At 46.6% G+C, this 14,757-nt stretch overlaps 1 protein-coding gene across 1 annotated transcript in view; it reads left to right on the forward strand.

Annotated features, from left to right (window-relative positions):
• The first annotated feature begins 857 nt into the window (after positions 1-857).
• The window catches only part of TAF4B (TATA-box binding protein associated factor 4b), a 73,971-nt gene continuing 60,071 nt past the window's right edge, over positions 858-14,757 (forward strand). The window contains exon 1 of the mRNA XM_075705706.1: positions 858-1,179. Within this exon, the coding sequence (XP_075561821.1) occupies positions 858-1,179 (322 nt within the window). The remainder of the gene's footprint in view (positions 1,180-14,757) is intronic.

Raw genomic sequence — 14,757 nt, forward strand, 5'->3', positions numbered from 1 at the left:
GCAGCGAGGTCAGCTCCGGTCCTGGGCCGACCGCGACACGGGGAACTTCCTGCGCTTGCTGGAGCTCCCTGGTCGTGATCGGACGCCCCGAGGGCACCTGCAGCCCCAGGTGCAGGCGGAGGGGCGGCCGGACACCGGCGGCCGGAGACCGGCGCCCGGCCCGCTCCCGCCCAGCGTGGCGGCTCCGCCGCGCTCAGCCCCGCTTCACCGACTGGAGCTGACGGACGCGGGGCGCTGGGAGCCGGCGGGGACGGCAGCCGGGTCCCGCGGGGAGGCGAGGGGGACGCCGCTGCCTCCCGAGGGAGCCCCGGTGGGGCCCCGCGGCCTCTCCCCGGCGGCGAGACCCCGGCCGCCCCCCGCCTGCCGCCAACTTTCCCCTCAGCGGCGGCCCCGCCCGGTGTGTGTGTGTGGGGCGGGGGGGGCGCCGGGGAACGGGGCCGCGGCGCCTGCGCGGGCTCCGCATGGCTCCATAAACACGGCGGGCGGGGGCGCCGGTCCGCGGCCGGGCGGGCTCTGAGGGGCGGCGGGCCCGGGCTGGGCTGGGCGCCGCCGCAGTAGGGCGCGGCGGCGGCGTGGGCCCGCCCTCCGCCCGCCTCCCCTCCCTCCCTCCCCCCCCTCCCTCCCTCCCCCCCCTCCCGCCGCCGGCAGGGGAGGCCGGGCCGGCCGGGCCCACGTGCGCGGCGCCCGGGAGCCGGCGGAGCGGGGCCACCATGTGTTCCCGCGGGCGAGCCGCCGGCCGGGCCAGCGCCTGAGCGTCCCCCGCCCGCGATGCTGCGGGGCGGCGCGGGGCTCTACGCGACGCGGCCGCCCGTCCCCTCGCCGCCTGCCGTCCCGTCGCCGCCGCCTCCTCCTCCTCCATGAGCGCCTCGGCGGCGGCCCCCGTCAGGCTGATGCCCGGCGGGCACCCGGAGCAGGCGGCCGCCGCCGCGCCTCCCGCGGGGCTCCTCTGCGCCCCCGCCGCCGCGGGCCCGCCGCCCGACCGGGGCAGCCCGGTCGCCAAGGTGCCCGGCGGCCCGGCGCCCCCCGCCGCCCCGCAGCCGCCGCCGCCGCGCCTGGCGGCCGCCCCCATGGGGGCCCTGATGGCGCGGGGGGCCGCCGCCGGGGGCCCGCGGCCGGTGGCGCCCAAGGGGCCGCCCACGGCCGCCCTCCAGCTGCCGGCCAACTTCCAGCTGCCCCCAGGTGGGTGGGCTTCGCGCTGGGGCCCGTGTCGCGACTTGCCCGGCGGGGAGCGGGTCGGGAGGACGGGGTGGCGGCCGGGCGTCGCCGGGAGCCCGTCGCCCTGCCCCGGCTGCGGGGGGCGAGCCGGGAAGAACGGGCAGGGCGGTGGGGGAACGGCAGCTGCCGAAGGGGGGCCGGGGGTGTGTGGGGGGGTGTGTGTGTGTGTTTCACGGGTGGTGTGCCGAAAAGTTCGGGGCGAGTTGCTTTTCCGCCCCAAACTTCTGGGAGCTGGGGTGTTTGTCTGTCTTGGGGTGCGTGTCTGTCTTGCAGGGCATTGCAAACGTAGGTGGGTGAAGTCATTTAGCGCTTGGGATGCTTAGAGCATCCGAGATGCTTGGAGCGTATCTGGAGGATGCATCTGGAAGTCTCTGGATTAAGGCAACTTTTTACTTTGCTGGATAGCATGAGGAGCAGGAGGACTAGCCAGAAACCCGGTGGCCAAGTTACCTCAATTTGTGGCTTGAAAAAGGCTAATTGAGGCTTTCGTGGAACTCGCATGAACGAGTAACACGGGGAAGAGTGAACGTGGGTTAGCGACTGCAAAGTAACTCCCACTTACCGTGCAAGTCATACTGCTCTTACTCCCCCTCCAAGCAAGCTGTTCTGGAGGAATTGTTTTCCCTGTTACAACCAGGCCGATGCGAAGTGTTATTGAAACAAAACACTACCCTGCATAAGGAGCGTAACGTTGAAATTTCACTATGTGTTGCCCTTTGAAACACTTTGTAGAAAAAAGCGTATGTGGGAAACGAAGAGTTTAGAGAGGTACCACACTTATGCATGTACCTCCTATAGCAGCAAAGAAAATATTAATGTAGGAATTGCATAGTGCTGATAAAGACGGCTTAATACTTTGGGTAGTAGCAGAGGGTTAGCCAGGGCTGCTACCTGTGCTTTCTCACGAGAGGAAGAAAGTGCTGCTAGTTCTGTACTTCCCGCTCTCCCCTGTCAGGATGTATTTAAATCCTTTTTTAAAAAGAAAGTGACTTTGATTCCACTGGTCTTGGTCTTGCCATATTGAGACCCCAAGATATGTAATCACTTTATTGCTATTGTTGCTATAATTGTTTCCTGTCAGGACAGTTCCTTTGTTAGAGCATCTGTTGCAATTACTTTCAGGTAGGATGTTGCCTAAAAGGATGACTGGGTTTACATTAATTCCTGTGCTGCTGGTACCTATTTGCATTTTTTTTTCTTTTTTCTTTCTTTCTTTCCTCTTTTTTTCCCCCCGTGTCTTTATCAAAGACATGCACCTCTCAAGGAAATAGAGAATGCTAATGAAATTTAAAAAAATATTGTCTTTAATCAGTAAGTTTCATTGTAGATTTCCCAGCACTCGCGTGATGCTATAATGTCTGGGTAGTCAGCAGTCGAGGATGAGTCTAAATCCTTGCCAACTTTCCTCTGAAATGAACCATCATGGAAATATATTAATTTTTTTTGTAGTACCCCCCCCTCCCCCCAGATCTTCAGGTATTTCTATTTAATATTTTTGTTTTCTGGAATGTATCAGCATTCGGTTAAACATCTTTTTGAGAAGGTGAATGCTTATGTAGTTTGGGAACTACAAGTTAGCAAAACTTTTGCTTTTCCTAGTAGTTTGCGTTTGTTTACATCAAGGTATACTGCTGAATGTCATCTGACTTGTATTGTGGCAGTAGGCAGGTGTCACACAAGCAGCGTTACCCTTCGGTTGCATCGGCTTGTTTTCCTTGCTCCTGGGACAAGAAACAAAGCAAGCAGACTTTGTATTGGAAGTTCAGAGGTGCCGGTACTGTGCAGCATTGTAAATTAAAAGTAACTGTATGGAGTTTAGTGCTCCAGAAGGAGCATAGAAGTTGTCAGATTTCAAATGGATCAATGTTTCAGGGAAACTTGTCTAAATATTTGTCCTAAGGATGATTTAAAAATGCCTTCTGGCTTGAGTCAGTATTCTACCCCTGCCTTCTATGGGGATTCAATTTTTAATGAATAATGCAATCATTCAAAAACTTAAATGCAAGACGAATAGCGTTAAAACTACAAGTGTTAGCATCCTTAAAAAAAGGAAGTGGAATAAACCACCAAATTCTTAGGCTTGAAAAGTTTTTATTTCAAATAAATTGCAAAATCTAGCCGCACAGGGTAAAATACAGAAGAGAGAATGCACTTGGCTTTAAAATCAAGGCATTCAACCTGTGGCACACGCTAAGAAAAATGCATACAGAAAGCATCCTCCCCCTGAGTTTCAAAGGGAGATATTTCAGCTGGCTTGTTCTGAGGAAGGCTGGACAGCACTGCCCTTACTGGTCATCCTGAAGTTCTGGGGAAGGAAGGGCACCAGGGGAGCTGTGTTTGCCCCCATGGCTTGGAGGGCAGTGGCGGTTCATGGAAGTCATGGATTTAGGCCGTTCTTTCTCTTCCATCTCTACCTCCCCCTCCCTCTTGCCCAGAATAAAGCCAGGAGGTGGGAAAGGCGGACGACCAGGTATGACTTCTCACCTCTCTGAGCACGGATTGTCCCTCTGCCAAGTGCCGCTTTACCCGGTTACCCAGGAAAGATCACTGAGCTTCGCAAGTTCTCCAGGTCTTGCAGGACCCAGGCTTGCTCGTGAGTAACAAGGGTTTTTCGTCACCTTCCTATGTTTTCCTCTACAAAGTGCTGGTTTTCAGCTGAGTAGCCAGCTGTTAGACCAGTGCTGGTACTTGAGACCTTCCTCCTTCACCCTCATGGTATCTCCTGTACCAGCAGTCAGGAGGTGTGAGTCCACCCCTAGCTTATGGCTGGCCACCATTGGGGGTTTTAGCATGCAGTAGGACTCCATCCGGGGACTGTCTCCTCTATACTCCTTCAGCTGGACAGATTCTGCCTTGAAGGTTTGGTTGTGGCGTTTTGACCTTGCATACCATCACCTCTTAGACTGAACGGTTGGGCTGTGCCTTCCTAAATGGAGGGAGCTTGTATGATCTACCAGAGGGACCCTTCCTCAGTTGCCCTCTTTGTTGACAAGAACACGTTAGTGGCATTTCAGAAGGCTTTGCATGTAGCAGTGTGTGGGACTGGCAGAGAGCAAACCAGCACAGCGAGTGCAGTACTGCCTCAGACCTGAGCTCTGCGGGTCGTGTGGTCTGTGCTGATGCTCACAAAACTGCCAATGTCTTGTGTCATAGGCCATCTGCTTAAGAAGAAATTGGGTCCTTGGTTAACTTGAGCTTAATGTTGGCAGGAAAAATGGTTGGGCTGTGCTACTAACAGGAGGGAAGTAGTTAAAGGCTTGGGAAGGGGAAGGAGTGACAAGGTTTCCATGTGTCATGATGGATGTTTATAAGCTCACCTTAGTGCCTTTGGGCCCCACACCGCTTTGGAGAAATGGAGGGTAGAAAAAGAGCATAAAAATAACAAGGAGAATGTTGTTCCTTGGTTTCCTTTCTTTGCTTTTCTTGAACTTCGTTTTGTTGTCGCTTCTGTGTCTGTTCTTGTGGCTTTCATTCTATCCCTGGCCCCGGAATGTTCATTACAGGCAGGCGTTGAAAGGACAATTAGCAGATGTATCTGCTTCTCTTGTGGAGGGCTGAAAAAATACAGAACTCGACCGGATGCTAGGGATCCTCCGTTGTTACCTTAGGATCTGCTTACAGCAGAAAGCTCTTCAAAAAGCTCGCCTGATGCCACTGCTGCTGGTTACAGGGCTACGACAGCAGCTGCCGGCGCTCTTCACTGTAGCATCAGCTGCCTCTGGTGTGTGTATTTCTGTTTTACGCTTTCCATTATTGCTAACGCCAACGGGCCTGAACAAGTATGGTGTCAGCAAAGAGAAGTTGCCCCGAGTCTGCCTTAGTTTGCACTCGTAAGGTGGTACAAGGCATGGGCGCCCTATAAAGTTTCCTTTGCACCCGACTTACAGGGGAACGGCGGTAGGTACAGATTCTTGGTTTGTCTGCAGCTCAGTTGTCTTTGCTTGGATGTTTTGGCTTGTCCCTGGCAGGTTTGCCACTGCCTGCAGCTTATCTAGGCTGATAGTGGGTTACTGTTCAGAAAGCACAACCCCTGTTCGTGGCAGGTGGCCAGGGCTGCGTGGCAAGAGGCAGGCAGCCAGCGTGCGGGCACCTGTGGCTGGGAGGGAGAGAGCTGATGTGGATATCCCAAAACTGCTGTGGGGTGGTATGGAGCCTGATCTCATCAGGTTTCTCTTAACTGGGTGTAGCAACTAAGGTGACCTGAAGAGGTAAAGGCTGGTAAACGTCTGAATGCTGCCGCCTTCTGCTTTTGAAGTTGGCCTAATACCTCTCAAGTACAGTACTCTGAATCTCCCTCTTCATGTTCTAGTTGTTATTTCTTGATTGTACAACTGCATGAGGATGTATCTGGTCCTTCACTTTGGAATAGGAGGAAGCGCTGATTTTGAAATACTTCTTAGTTTATATTATGTTTGGGTAGGAGGAGGCTAGCTAAAGATTTCTTGTTTCAACGAGACAAAAAACCTAGAAACTCCTTCAAAGCCAGCAATTTCTGGATGTTGATTATCTCATGAAGTCTGAGCATAATACTTGTGCTGTAGGATGACCAGTAGGGGCTAAATCGTACATGGCTGCAACCTTTTATATCCCAATAGTGTCCTCTGTTTAGCAGCTTTGTCAGGATGGATTCTTTGCAAACTTCTCTCTTCATATTAGGCAACACCAGTCAACTTTTTTTTCTGAGGGAGGGGTCAGCAAAGCTTTGGCAGGCTGGAGGAACTAAGTCAGACTTAAAAAATAATGAGTAAATATCTTCCATTGTAACCAGTAGACATTTCAGCTGCTCTGTAGAACTTTATTTTGCTTTCAGAACTGAATGTGTCTAGCAAAACAATGCCTTCATATCATTAAATGCGCAGCCCTGTGGGAATTAAGATTTAAATCTTGGCAAAAGATATAAAGCTAATTTCTAGATTTATGGTTTTCACAAAAAAACCCAGATGCATTCTGAATACTGAAGCACTGAAATATGATGCTCAATAAAATTAATGTTAAATGCTGTTCAGATTTTACAATCAATTGGAGTGTATTACAAAGAATTACAGCTACAGATTGGCGAATAGTAAACTTTTTTTAATCCTTAGAAGAGAGAGGATGTGAGCCTGACTTCTGTTGCTTTTGCAGTATTTAAAGGACCCTTCAGCTTGTAGCAGTAAAAATAGCATCATCCACACACAAGTGACAGCTGGAAGAAATAGTAATTATATTTCAGTATTCTTTTCCCAAAGATGCTGATAAAGTAGGTAAGCTCATGAGTTGTTATTTTGAGTAGTTTGCAATACTATATATTTTTTTAAGTTATCTTAGAGAATCAAGTATTTGTCATGCCATGTGGTAGAAATCTGTGGTGTGCTCAGTGGGTAGGATTGCATGTTACAGTTGTATATGCAAGTTTTGATGTAAGTTGCAAAGCTTCTGATAACTATCAGAGATAAATAATTTCTACTGCCCTAACCACGCCCAAAGGCAAATGCTTTTTTTTTTTTTTTTTTTTTTTTTTTTTTTTTTTGGAATTCTTTTTGCATGAAGCTACTTCTCTGAAAAATATGATGATTTCAGAAGAAAAATGTATATAATTCACAGAATGGAAATAGATGTTTCTGAGTGGCTTGCTATTCAAATTGTCAGGATTAAGGTCTGTTCTGCCATCTGGGTCACCTTTAGAACAAAGTCCACTAACGGATCTTTTCCACCAGTGCTTGAGGAAATAGCCTCTGATCATAGCTGATGCAAGGTAAAAATGACAGCAGATGGAAGATCCTTGTTGCTAATGAGCAAATCTAGGGTCTGTTAAGGCTGGAGAACTCATGAAGCTCAGTGATCTTACTGGGGTGATTTGGTGAACTAGGAACAGTCAGATATTTGATGGCACTTGGTTTTCACAGCTTGTGTTTGCAGACCTCTTCTAGTGCATGCTTCCGGTTTGGTGGAGGCAGAGGAGATGGCTTTGTTGGTACTGGCTGCTCCTAGGAGTTGCCTGGGAAATCAAAGTTCCTTGTGTGGATGTCCAGGCTAGACTAACAAGCGGGTGAAACAGCATACCCTAGTTGGCATAACACCCGAAGACTTTCACTTGGAGCTTGCCAAGTGGCAGTTGCCATCTAGTTCAAGTGGAGCCCTTGAAGCCAGGTCCAGCTGACTGCTTGGTGGTGTATTACTAGGCAGTCTGCTTGGGGCAGCCGATGGTGTGTGTTGAAGGGGCTAAGTGTGTTCAGAACGCTTTTGTATATGGCTTGCATGCTAGCCACTTGACAAATAGCACACAGTTTTGGTGACAGTTTCCACAGTATCCGTGTAGACAGAAGTTAATACTTCCATGAAGGTTCTGCTGTCTTCTACAAGAATTTTTGTTTGCTCCATCCCACTTACAGCAAGGTGGTAATCAGTGTTAAAATTCAGTGCTAAGCTCTTGCTTGCCCTTCTGAAATAAGTGAAAATCCATCCAACAGAGGGGTGAATATGTACTTTTAGAGGAAACTAAGTGGAGTTCAACCTTCTGCTGGTCCCCATGTGAACACCAAGGAAGCAAGTGTCCCATTGCAAAATTACTCTGGATTGAGTTGATTCTCCTCTTATACAAATGAGACAGAGATTTAAAGGGGGCTGATCTTGTTCTTTATTAGAACTCTACCAAGGCACCAGTTATGGTTTTAGCATCTCTTTTTTTAAAATTAAGATTTATAGTTCAACACTCTGGAAGCTTCAGATTTCTGTAACAGCTTAATAGCTTACAGTGTTCTAGAAATGGTAAGTGGAGTGTATTGGCATACCTTCTGGTCCTTATAAAGCTGTGCACTGTATATGTATGGCTGCAATGTGCCAAGCATCTAACTTGCTATTTAAAGAATTTGACTCCAGGGAATAGTAGGAGTGCACAGCAAACTAGACGAGGGTGTGGTGTATAGATTCAGTGCTTTTTTCAGTGCAGTAGGAGTTGTCTTGAAAGTAAGGAAGTGTCACTTTGGCTTCGTGGAGGTGCTGTTTCACTGCCATCAGCTGGGTCCTCTGCAAATGCTTGAAGCTCCTTCGTGAAGTAATCTGAGTCCTGGAGAACTCTTAAGTCAGATCATCTTATCTGTAGACAATCCTGGACTGTATGATTACTTGGATAGGAAAGCAACTAAGCCTCAAGTAGCAAAGTTGCAAACCACAAAGATGAGATGGGGAAATGCTGATGGGAAATGATCCCAGTTGCTGAAAGACGCGGCCCAAGGACAAGAGCTAGATGTTCTCACGATATCAAATAAGACTCTGCCTTGTGGAGCACAGTGTTGGCCAGGAATCCAGTATGCCTACCCACAATAAAAAAAAAAAAGCTCTTGGGATTCAAGTGTAATAAATACACTTTGAATTCGAATAGAAACAGTAGTGCCATCTTGGAACTATGCCCAGAAAAAGTCTATGACCTGTCAGTTGTTTACAACCCCTCCAAGAATCAATGTAAAGTCCAGATTTTCTTTAGATGGTTGGAATGGACATCTGTTGTTTGCTATAAATAAAAGGTATACTACCTTGCAACTGGGACAGTTACATTTTTGCACAAGAGTTCTACTATAACTGTAAAATTCTGTGGTTATAAATGTATTCTCAAGTAATGAAGCTCAACTGTGCATGCAGTCGAGGAGAACTCTTAGCTCTAAAATGTGGGCCTGTATTCTGTAAAAAAAAAGTCATCAGCGCAGGGGGGGCCGAAATTGCTAGTCTGTTAAATAGAGATATCCATCTGGGCACCAAAATGCATTGATGAGCAGCTAGCTAGCCTCCAACAGCTTGGATAAGATTTACTGATTAAGCAGTGTGTAAAACTAGGCTTCAGGTTTTTGCATCTTCAGCACTCTGTGTCTAGTTCCTGGAGGAAGGGAGGGAGAGGAGACGTTGTTTAGGCTCTTCAGAAAGATGCCTGGTGCCCATTATTCCAGACTATTTTAAATAATAGGCTATCAGACTCTGCTCCATCCTGCCTAGAAGAGACAATTTCATCCCTTTCCTGGCTCCCTATGCTTGAAAAGGCTGTGCCTGTACTGGGCATCTCAGGAGCTGGTGCCTGCTGTTGGCCCAGGGTCTTACTAGAGAAAGGTTGGAGTTACTGGAGGCAGCAGCCTTTGCCACTCGAGCTGTTAGTGTGAGAGAGTTGTGGGTGCATGGTGGTTTAAAAAGCTGCTCACAGCAACCCAGGCAATCTGGGACACAGTAATGCTAATGAAACAGTGCTATCAACTGGACAGTGATGTCTGTGAGTAAGGCTAATCCCTGGCTTTGAAAAGGTGAGATGTGGTCAGACATCTAATGCTCACGCAACCTTAAAAGTTGTAGGCCAGAGTCTACAAGAATCTGCAGTGTGGTTTTTGTGCAGTTGGCAAAGATGCAATCAACTTCTTTAAAGAACTTGTGGGTATAACATTGTATTGTATTTTATTTAGCCTGTCTGTGTTCCGTTGTAGCATGAAAGTGTATTGGAATCATGCCCTTCGAACTTTTCTCCTGACCTGAAAATTAATTAATTCCATATCCATGGGCAAAACAAGGTGTCTTTCATTGGAGCTCAAAATCAGGCATCTCATTGTGACGCTACAATATCTACACACTAGTCATTGGTCCTGAGCCATTGCTACAAAGACCCGTTAGTATAGAAACTTCTGTGGAACGGATGGAAAGGGCACAGAGGGTGATTTCTGAGGTGTGTAATTATTTAGTTAGTGAAACAACATGTGAGTGGAATGAATTGGGTGCGGGCCTGGGTATGTGGTGAGTGATTCTAGTTGCTGCCGTAACAGTGTTGATTACGGGTTGATTATTGCTGTATTCCTCTTGCATCAACTAAAATTGACTTCCAAAGGTTGGAATGATTTGTTGTAGAGAGTAAAATGCTTTGTGGATGTAGTGTACAAGCTGAACAACTCAACTTGACCCTTGTGGTGCAGATGAGCCCTCTACCCTGCTTGTCTGGGAAGTCTAAGAGCAATCGGAGATGTTTTCCCAAGAAAAGCCCCAAACAGGTAGTCTTTGTGGCTTCCCAGAAGATCAGTTGTCCGAAGTCAATTGTATTTGATTTAAGAAGTTAGAGCTCATCATTGGGAGCTTGTGGCGAGGTAACCTTGGGTGGCCACCAGATACTCATTGTAGCTTTGTTCCTAAGACAGTGAGAAGCACAGCTAGATGTTGCCTCCAGATTGGGCTGTCTTCGTGTCTTCATCTTCAGTACAGAAATCTGCAGTAGACATCTAGGAAAACTCAAGTACCAAGTGAGGGTCATGGGGAACAAGTAGTTCTCCTGCATGCAGTATGGTCCATACTTCATCTGAAAACATACAGCCCCAACATATTAGAAGCATTATGCAAGTCATGTAAAAGTTAAGTCACTTCAGTATCAGACTTGCCTATCGTGTCTTTCGCAGTATTTCATTAACACTTTCTGCCTCTTTAGCAGTCTTTTACAGCCAGTTTACAACATAACGCACCTTGATATGAACACTGTCTAAACAGTCGATGTCTCTAACAGTGTCCATTCTGGTTCTGTCTTATTCAGTCCTGTAATGTGTTTTTGTAACTTTGTGACCTGTTCTGTGGGGCTCAGTAAATGGGGTTGAAGAAGAAAAAAATGCTTTTTTTTTTTTTTTAAAGGATGTCTTTAGAGAGAAAAACTATTTTCAAAGCTGTTGCATGGATTAGTAGTATTTGGTGCGTTCATTTTCTGAATTTCCAGTCATCCTAAATAGTCAGGCTAAGAAACTTAAAACCAGTATTCCTTTCTAGTTGCTATTTAGTTTCGTACTAAAACGTCCCCTTTAAAGCTTGGTCTTACCTTGTAACTGCCTTAAAAGCTATCCCTTTGTTTTGAGTAGTTAGGGAAAGAATGAGATTTGTTTAGGAACAGAGAGCACTGAAACATTACTGTTGTTTTAAAACATTCTTGTTGTTAAACTGTTCACTTACTGATTTGGGACCTGAAAGTCTCCTTTAGCCCTGTATTTGTAATTGGTGTTAAAGTGAACTTTACTAAGGTTGACAAAGTACCTGTGCAGGCATACCTTGTTTTGAAATAAGCTAAACTTACCCTTCTTCGAAAGTGTTTTTTGTAACTTGTGTTCTCTTAAATGAGTTGGGTCTAATGCAGTTGGTTTTTGCTTGTATTTTATTTTAGAAGCAAGAGACTTCTTTGCATTTACTCACGTTGCTCCTCAGCCAGCAGTTGCGAAGAGCTGTTGTGTTGAGCAGTTGTGTTGGAAACCATGCAATCGAGGTGGTGGCTTAACTTGACAATTTCAGCTTCATGTGTAACAGCATATGGTTCATCTCCACTGGAGCACACCTGGCTCATCTGGTGGAGCTGGTTCATCTCAGGAAATTCCTTCTGGATGTTCCCCTTAAGAAATGGCCTTGAGCTTGTCTTATGTGTTGGAAGTTGCCCTTATGGTGGGATGCTTTTAGCATACATTGGTGTTCAGTGCTGCTGGATGAAACCCTGAGTTTCGGTTGGCAGCACAGCTTTACATTAACAACAGTGTGGTTTCTTTAACGCTGTTCCCTGAAATACAGTGAAGCCCATGCAGGTGGCCTTACATACGGTGGCATAAACAGATCTCTGCGATGATCCCACAGCATCTTGTTTATGTCTCTGGTGAGTTTTTGGTTCTCCGTCTGTAGTTACAACGAAGAGGCGTCTGGAAGCTGATTTTCCTGCTGACCTGTGTTTCTTCATTCCTGGGTTGGGTGCTGAACACAGCTACAGCTTTGAAAATTTGAAGTGCATTATAACCAAGTTCAGAAAAAGCTGAATTTCCTGTGTTGGTGTTGCCAGGACAGCAAAAATTTACAGTGGAGGTATCTCAGGTTTGAGCAGCAAATGGAAATTTAATAGAAGGCCTCTGGTTTTCCTTGGCATTCACTGCTGGCATGCCTAGATGGAGGCTGTCCTGGGTTGTGGCTGCCTAAGCTTTGCAGGAGTGATGCCAGGCACTCTTTCTGGAGGCATGGTTCCTGGAGCCCCTGTTCCAGGAGAAGGCAGGTCACTGGAGAGGAAGGGTATAGATCTCAGTGAGACCTCTTCAAGGTGAGAAGCTGTAGTGTGGCTCCTTCTGTGTAGCTCTGGAGGAAGGCGAGCTGGGTTTCAGTTGTCAGTTCCTTCCCCTCCAGCCTTCCTGCAGGATTGCAGCTGAAGGAAGGTGTGCAGGCAGCAAAGGGCTGAAATAGCATATTGTATTTTAACTGCCTTCTCTGGCAGTCAAGAAAAATAAATAACTTTCCAAAGGATGTTTTTGGCAGGACAGGCAGAATATCTAGAGACAGAAGTCTCAATCCATTGTAAAAAGGTCTGTTTATTAATCTGCAAGAGACACGCGAGTCCTCCAGCAAAGCATGTAAGAACTAATCCCTGCTGGTAACTGGTCACTTAGGTTTTCTGTTTGTGCTCTGAAAACAGGAACAGCCTTGTAGCCTCAAAGGGATTGTGCCTTACTCTTATTATCAAAGTGCACGAGTGGTGAGAAAGTCTTTCCTGTTCTCTGAAACAACTTCAGTAAAACTACCAAACTGTGTAGGCTGTAAACATTGCTTTCCTGGAAGTGCTGCCCAAAAGAGGGCACCTTTGGCATTATGAAGAAGCCCAATTGCTGTTCAGTAACTACAGTTGGTGCTGATATTTTGGCCAGAGGTTGCAGATATTTTTTCGGTTTTTAAATGCTGTGCTGAGTGGTGTTAGCTGAAACTTTACTGTTTCAGCTATTCAGAGTTTTTTCCCCCCATTTCCCCTTGGAGTTGCAATGACTGCAAGACCTGACCTGCTTTCACTTTTAGTTTGGCAAAAATTGCCTTCTAGTGAATGTGAAAACAGCTCTTGATAACAAATATTTTTTCTTTTTTTTTCTCCAAGTGAAGAATGTGGATTCTTGCACTTCATTTCTGATAGTAGCATCTTGGTAGCTGCATGAGTCTGTTTACATGACCTTTCTGTTGAGAACCTCAAGGTTACCATAACCTGGTGTTCCCTCATTTCACACTTGTGCAGCTGTACATGGTGTATGAGGCTTCAGGCATTGGTTTTGAGTGCTGTGGAACCTTTTCTTCTGGCAGAAGACACCTCCTGTGTCTCCTCTTGGAGCCTGCACTGTTGACTTCAGTGTTGGGTCGTTGCTTTTGTTTCAAGGCAGAAAGAGAGTATTGGAAGACTGGGGGTATTTTTGAGTTGGGAAAAAATATAAGTAAATTGCAGCAACCAGAAGTGAAAAACAAATGCCCTTCTCCACACCTTTCAAACTGTTTCAGACGATCCATGTGTCAGTTTACTGTCACTTCGCAACATTAGGTTGTAACTGCCCAGAACTGTGTGTTTCATGCTTGAAGTTATGTCTTATGGCGCTTCCCTGTATGGATCTGTAACTATGACAGTTGTTTCAAATTTGCCTTCACCTTTATTTGTGCTAGCATCAGGCATTTACAGTATTAAGCCTACAAAAGCAGTAGTTAGTAGATTACCATAATACTGGTTTTGTTGGTTTTGGAGTTCTAATTTTGCTAGCTGTCACGAAAAGCTACTGCTATGAAAAAGCTACCACCATACTAAAAATTCTGCCAAATGAAACAAACATAGGGAAATTAATGTTTGTTCCAAGTGGAACAGGTTCTTACCATAACTTATATGAAAGTAAGCAGGCATCATCTTAGTTGTTTGTTCCAGTCAAGGCTATGACCACTGGAGTGGCCTCAGGTAACTACTTCTGTGGATGCTCTCACCAAGAATAAGCCTAAAGTTATTTTACAGTGTTCTGATAAAGTATAGATGTCTTTGTATTGACTAATCCTGTTACTAGGAAGAAAGTTGATTTATGTTTCAGGGTACAGTGCTGTTGGGGATCACTGCAGTCATAGTCAAATGTGAAGGGGCTACTGGGACTTGTTAATATTGGTGGTGGTGGTTGTTTACTTTTTTTTAGGTGTTCATGAATTTGCGTATGAACTGCATTGTGTTTGCATAAGCTTGCTAGCTGTGTTGCTTTTGAGTTAATTTCTGTTAAGTGGAGTCTGCTGGAAACTCTGCCCATTCAAGTGACTGGAGGATGGAACACTCTTCAGGCAGGGTGTCCATCTCTGGCAAATGCTGACTGAAACTTCAGAACAGTAGTGCAGAACTGCCCCCCCCCCCCCCCCCGCCGATATAATCGAGTTGACTGGTAACGATGCTGTTTCTGGTATGCAGTATGATTCGGAGAAGTAGAAACTGTGCTTCTGACAGTTTGGCTTAAAACCCAAATGTAATGAGTAGTGACAAAATATCCCAATACATGATAACAAGACATTTAATGCATTCCAAATCTCTAAAGTAACCAAATGATAAATTTATATGTGCCTTCTCAAAGAGTAGAGCTAACAATGACATTTTAAAGCAAGCTTAGAGGGGGGGGGGAAGCTTAAAACATCCAGCAGCAACACTTCTACCATCCTGAGTGTAGACTCAGTGTAGAGAAAGGCAATTGCTATCCAAATGTGTGATATCATCAGCTTTCTCTCTTCCCCTAGAATCTGCATAAGCACGTGATGTGAACAAGG

This window comes from Pelecanus crispus, chromosome 2 (genome assembly GCF_030463565.1).
Source record: "Pelecanus crispus isolate bPelCri1 chromosome 2, bPelCri1.pri, whole genome shotgun sequence".
Classification (NCBI taxonomy): Eukaryota; Metazoa; Chordata; class Aves; order Pelecaniformes; family Pelecanidae; genus Pelecanus; species Pelecanus crispus.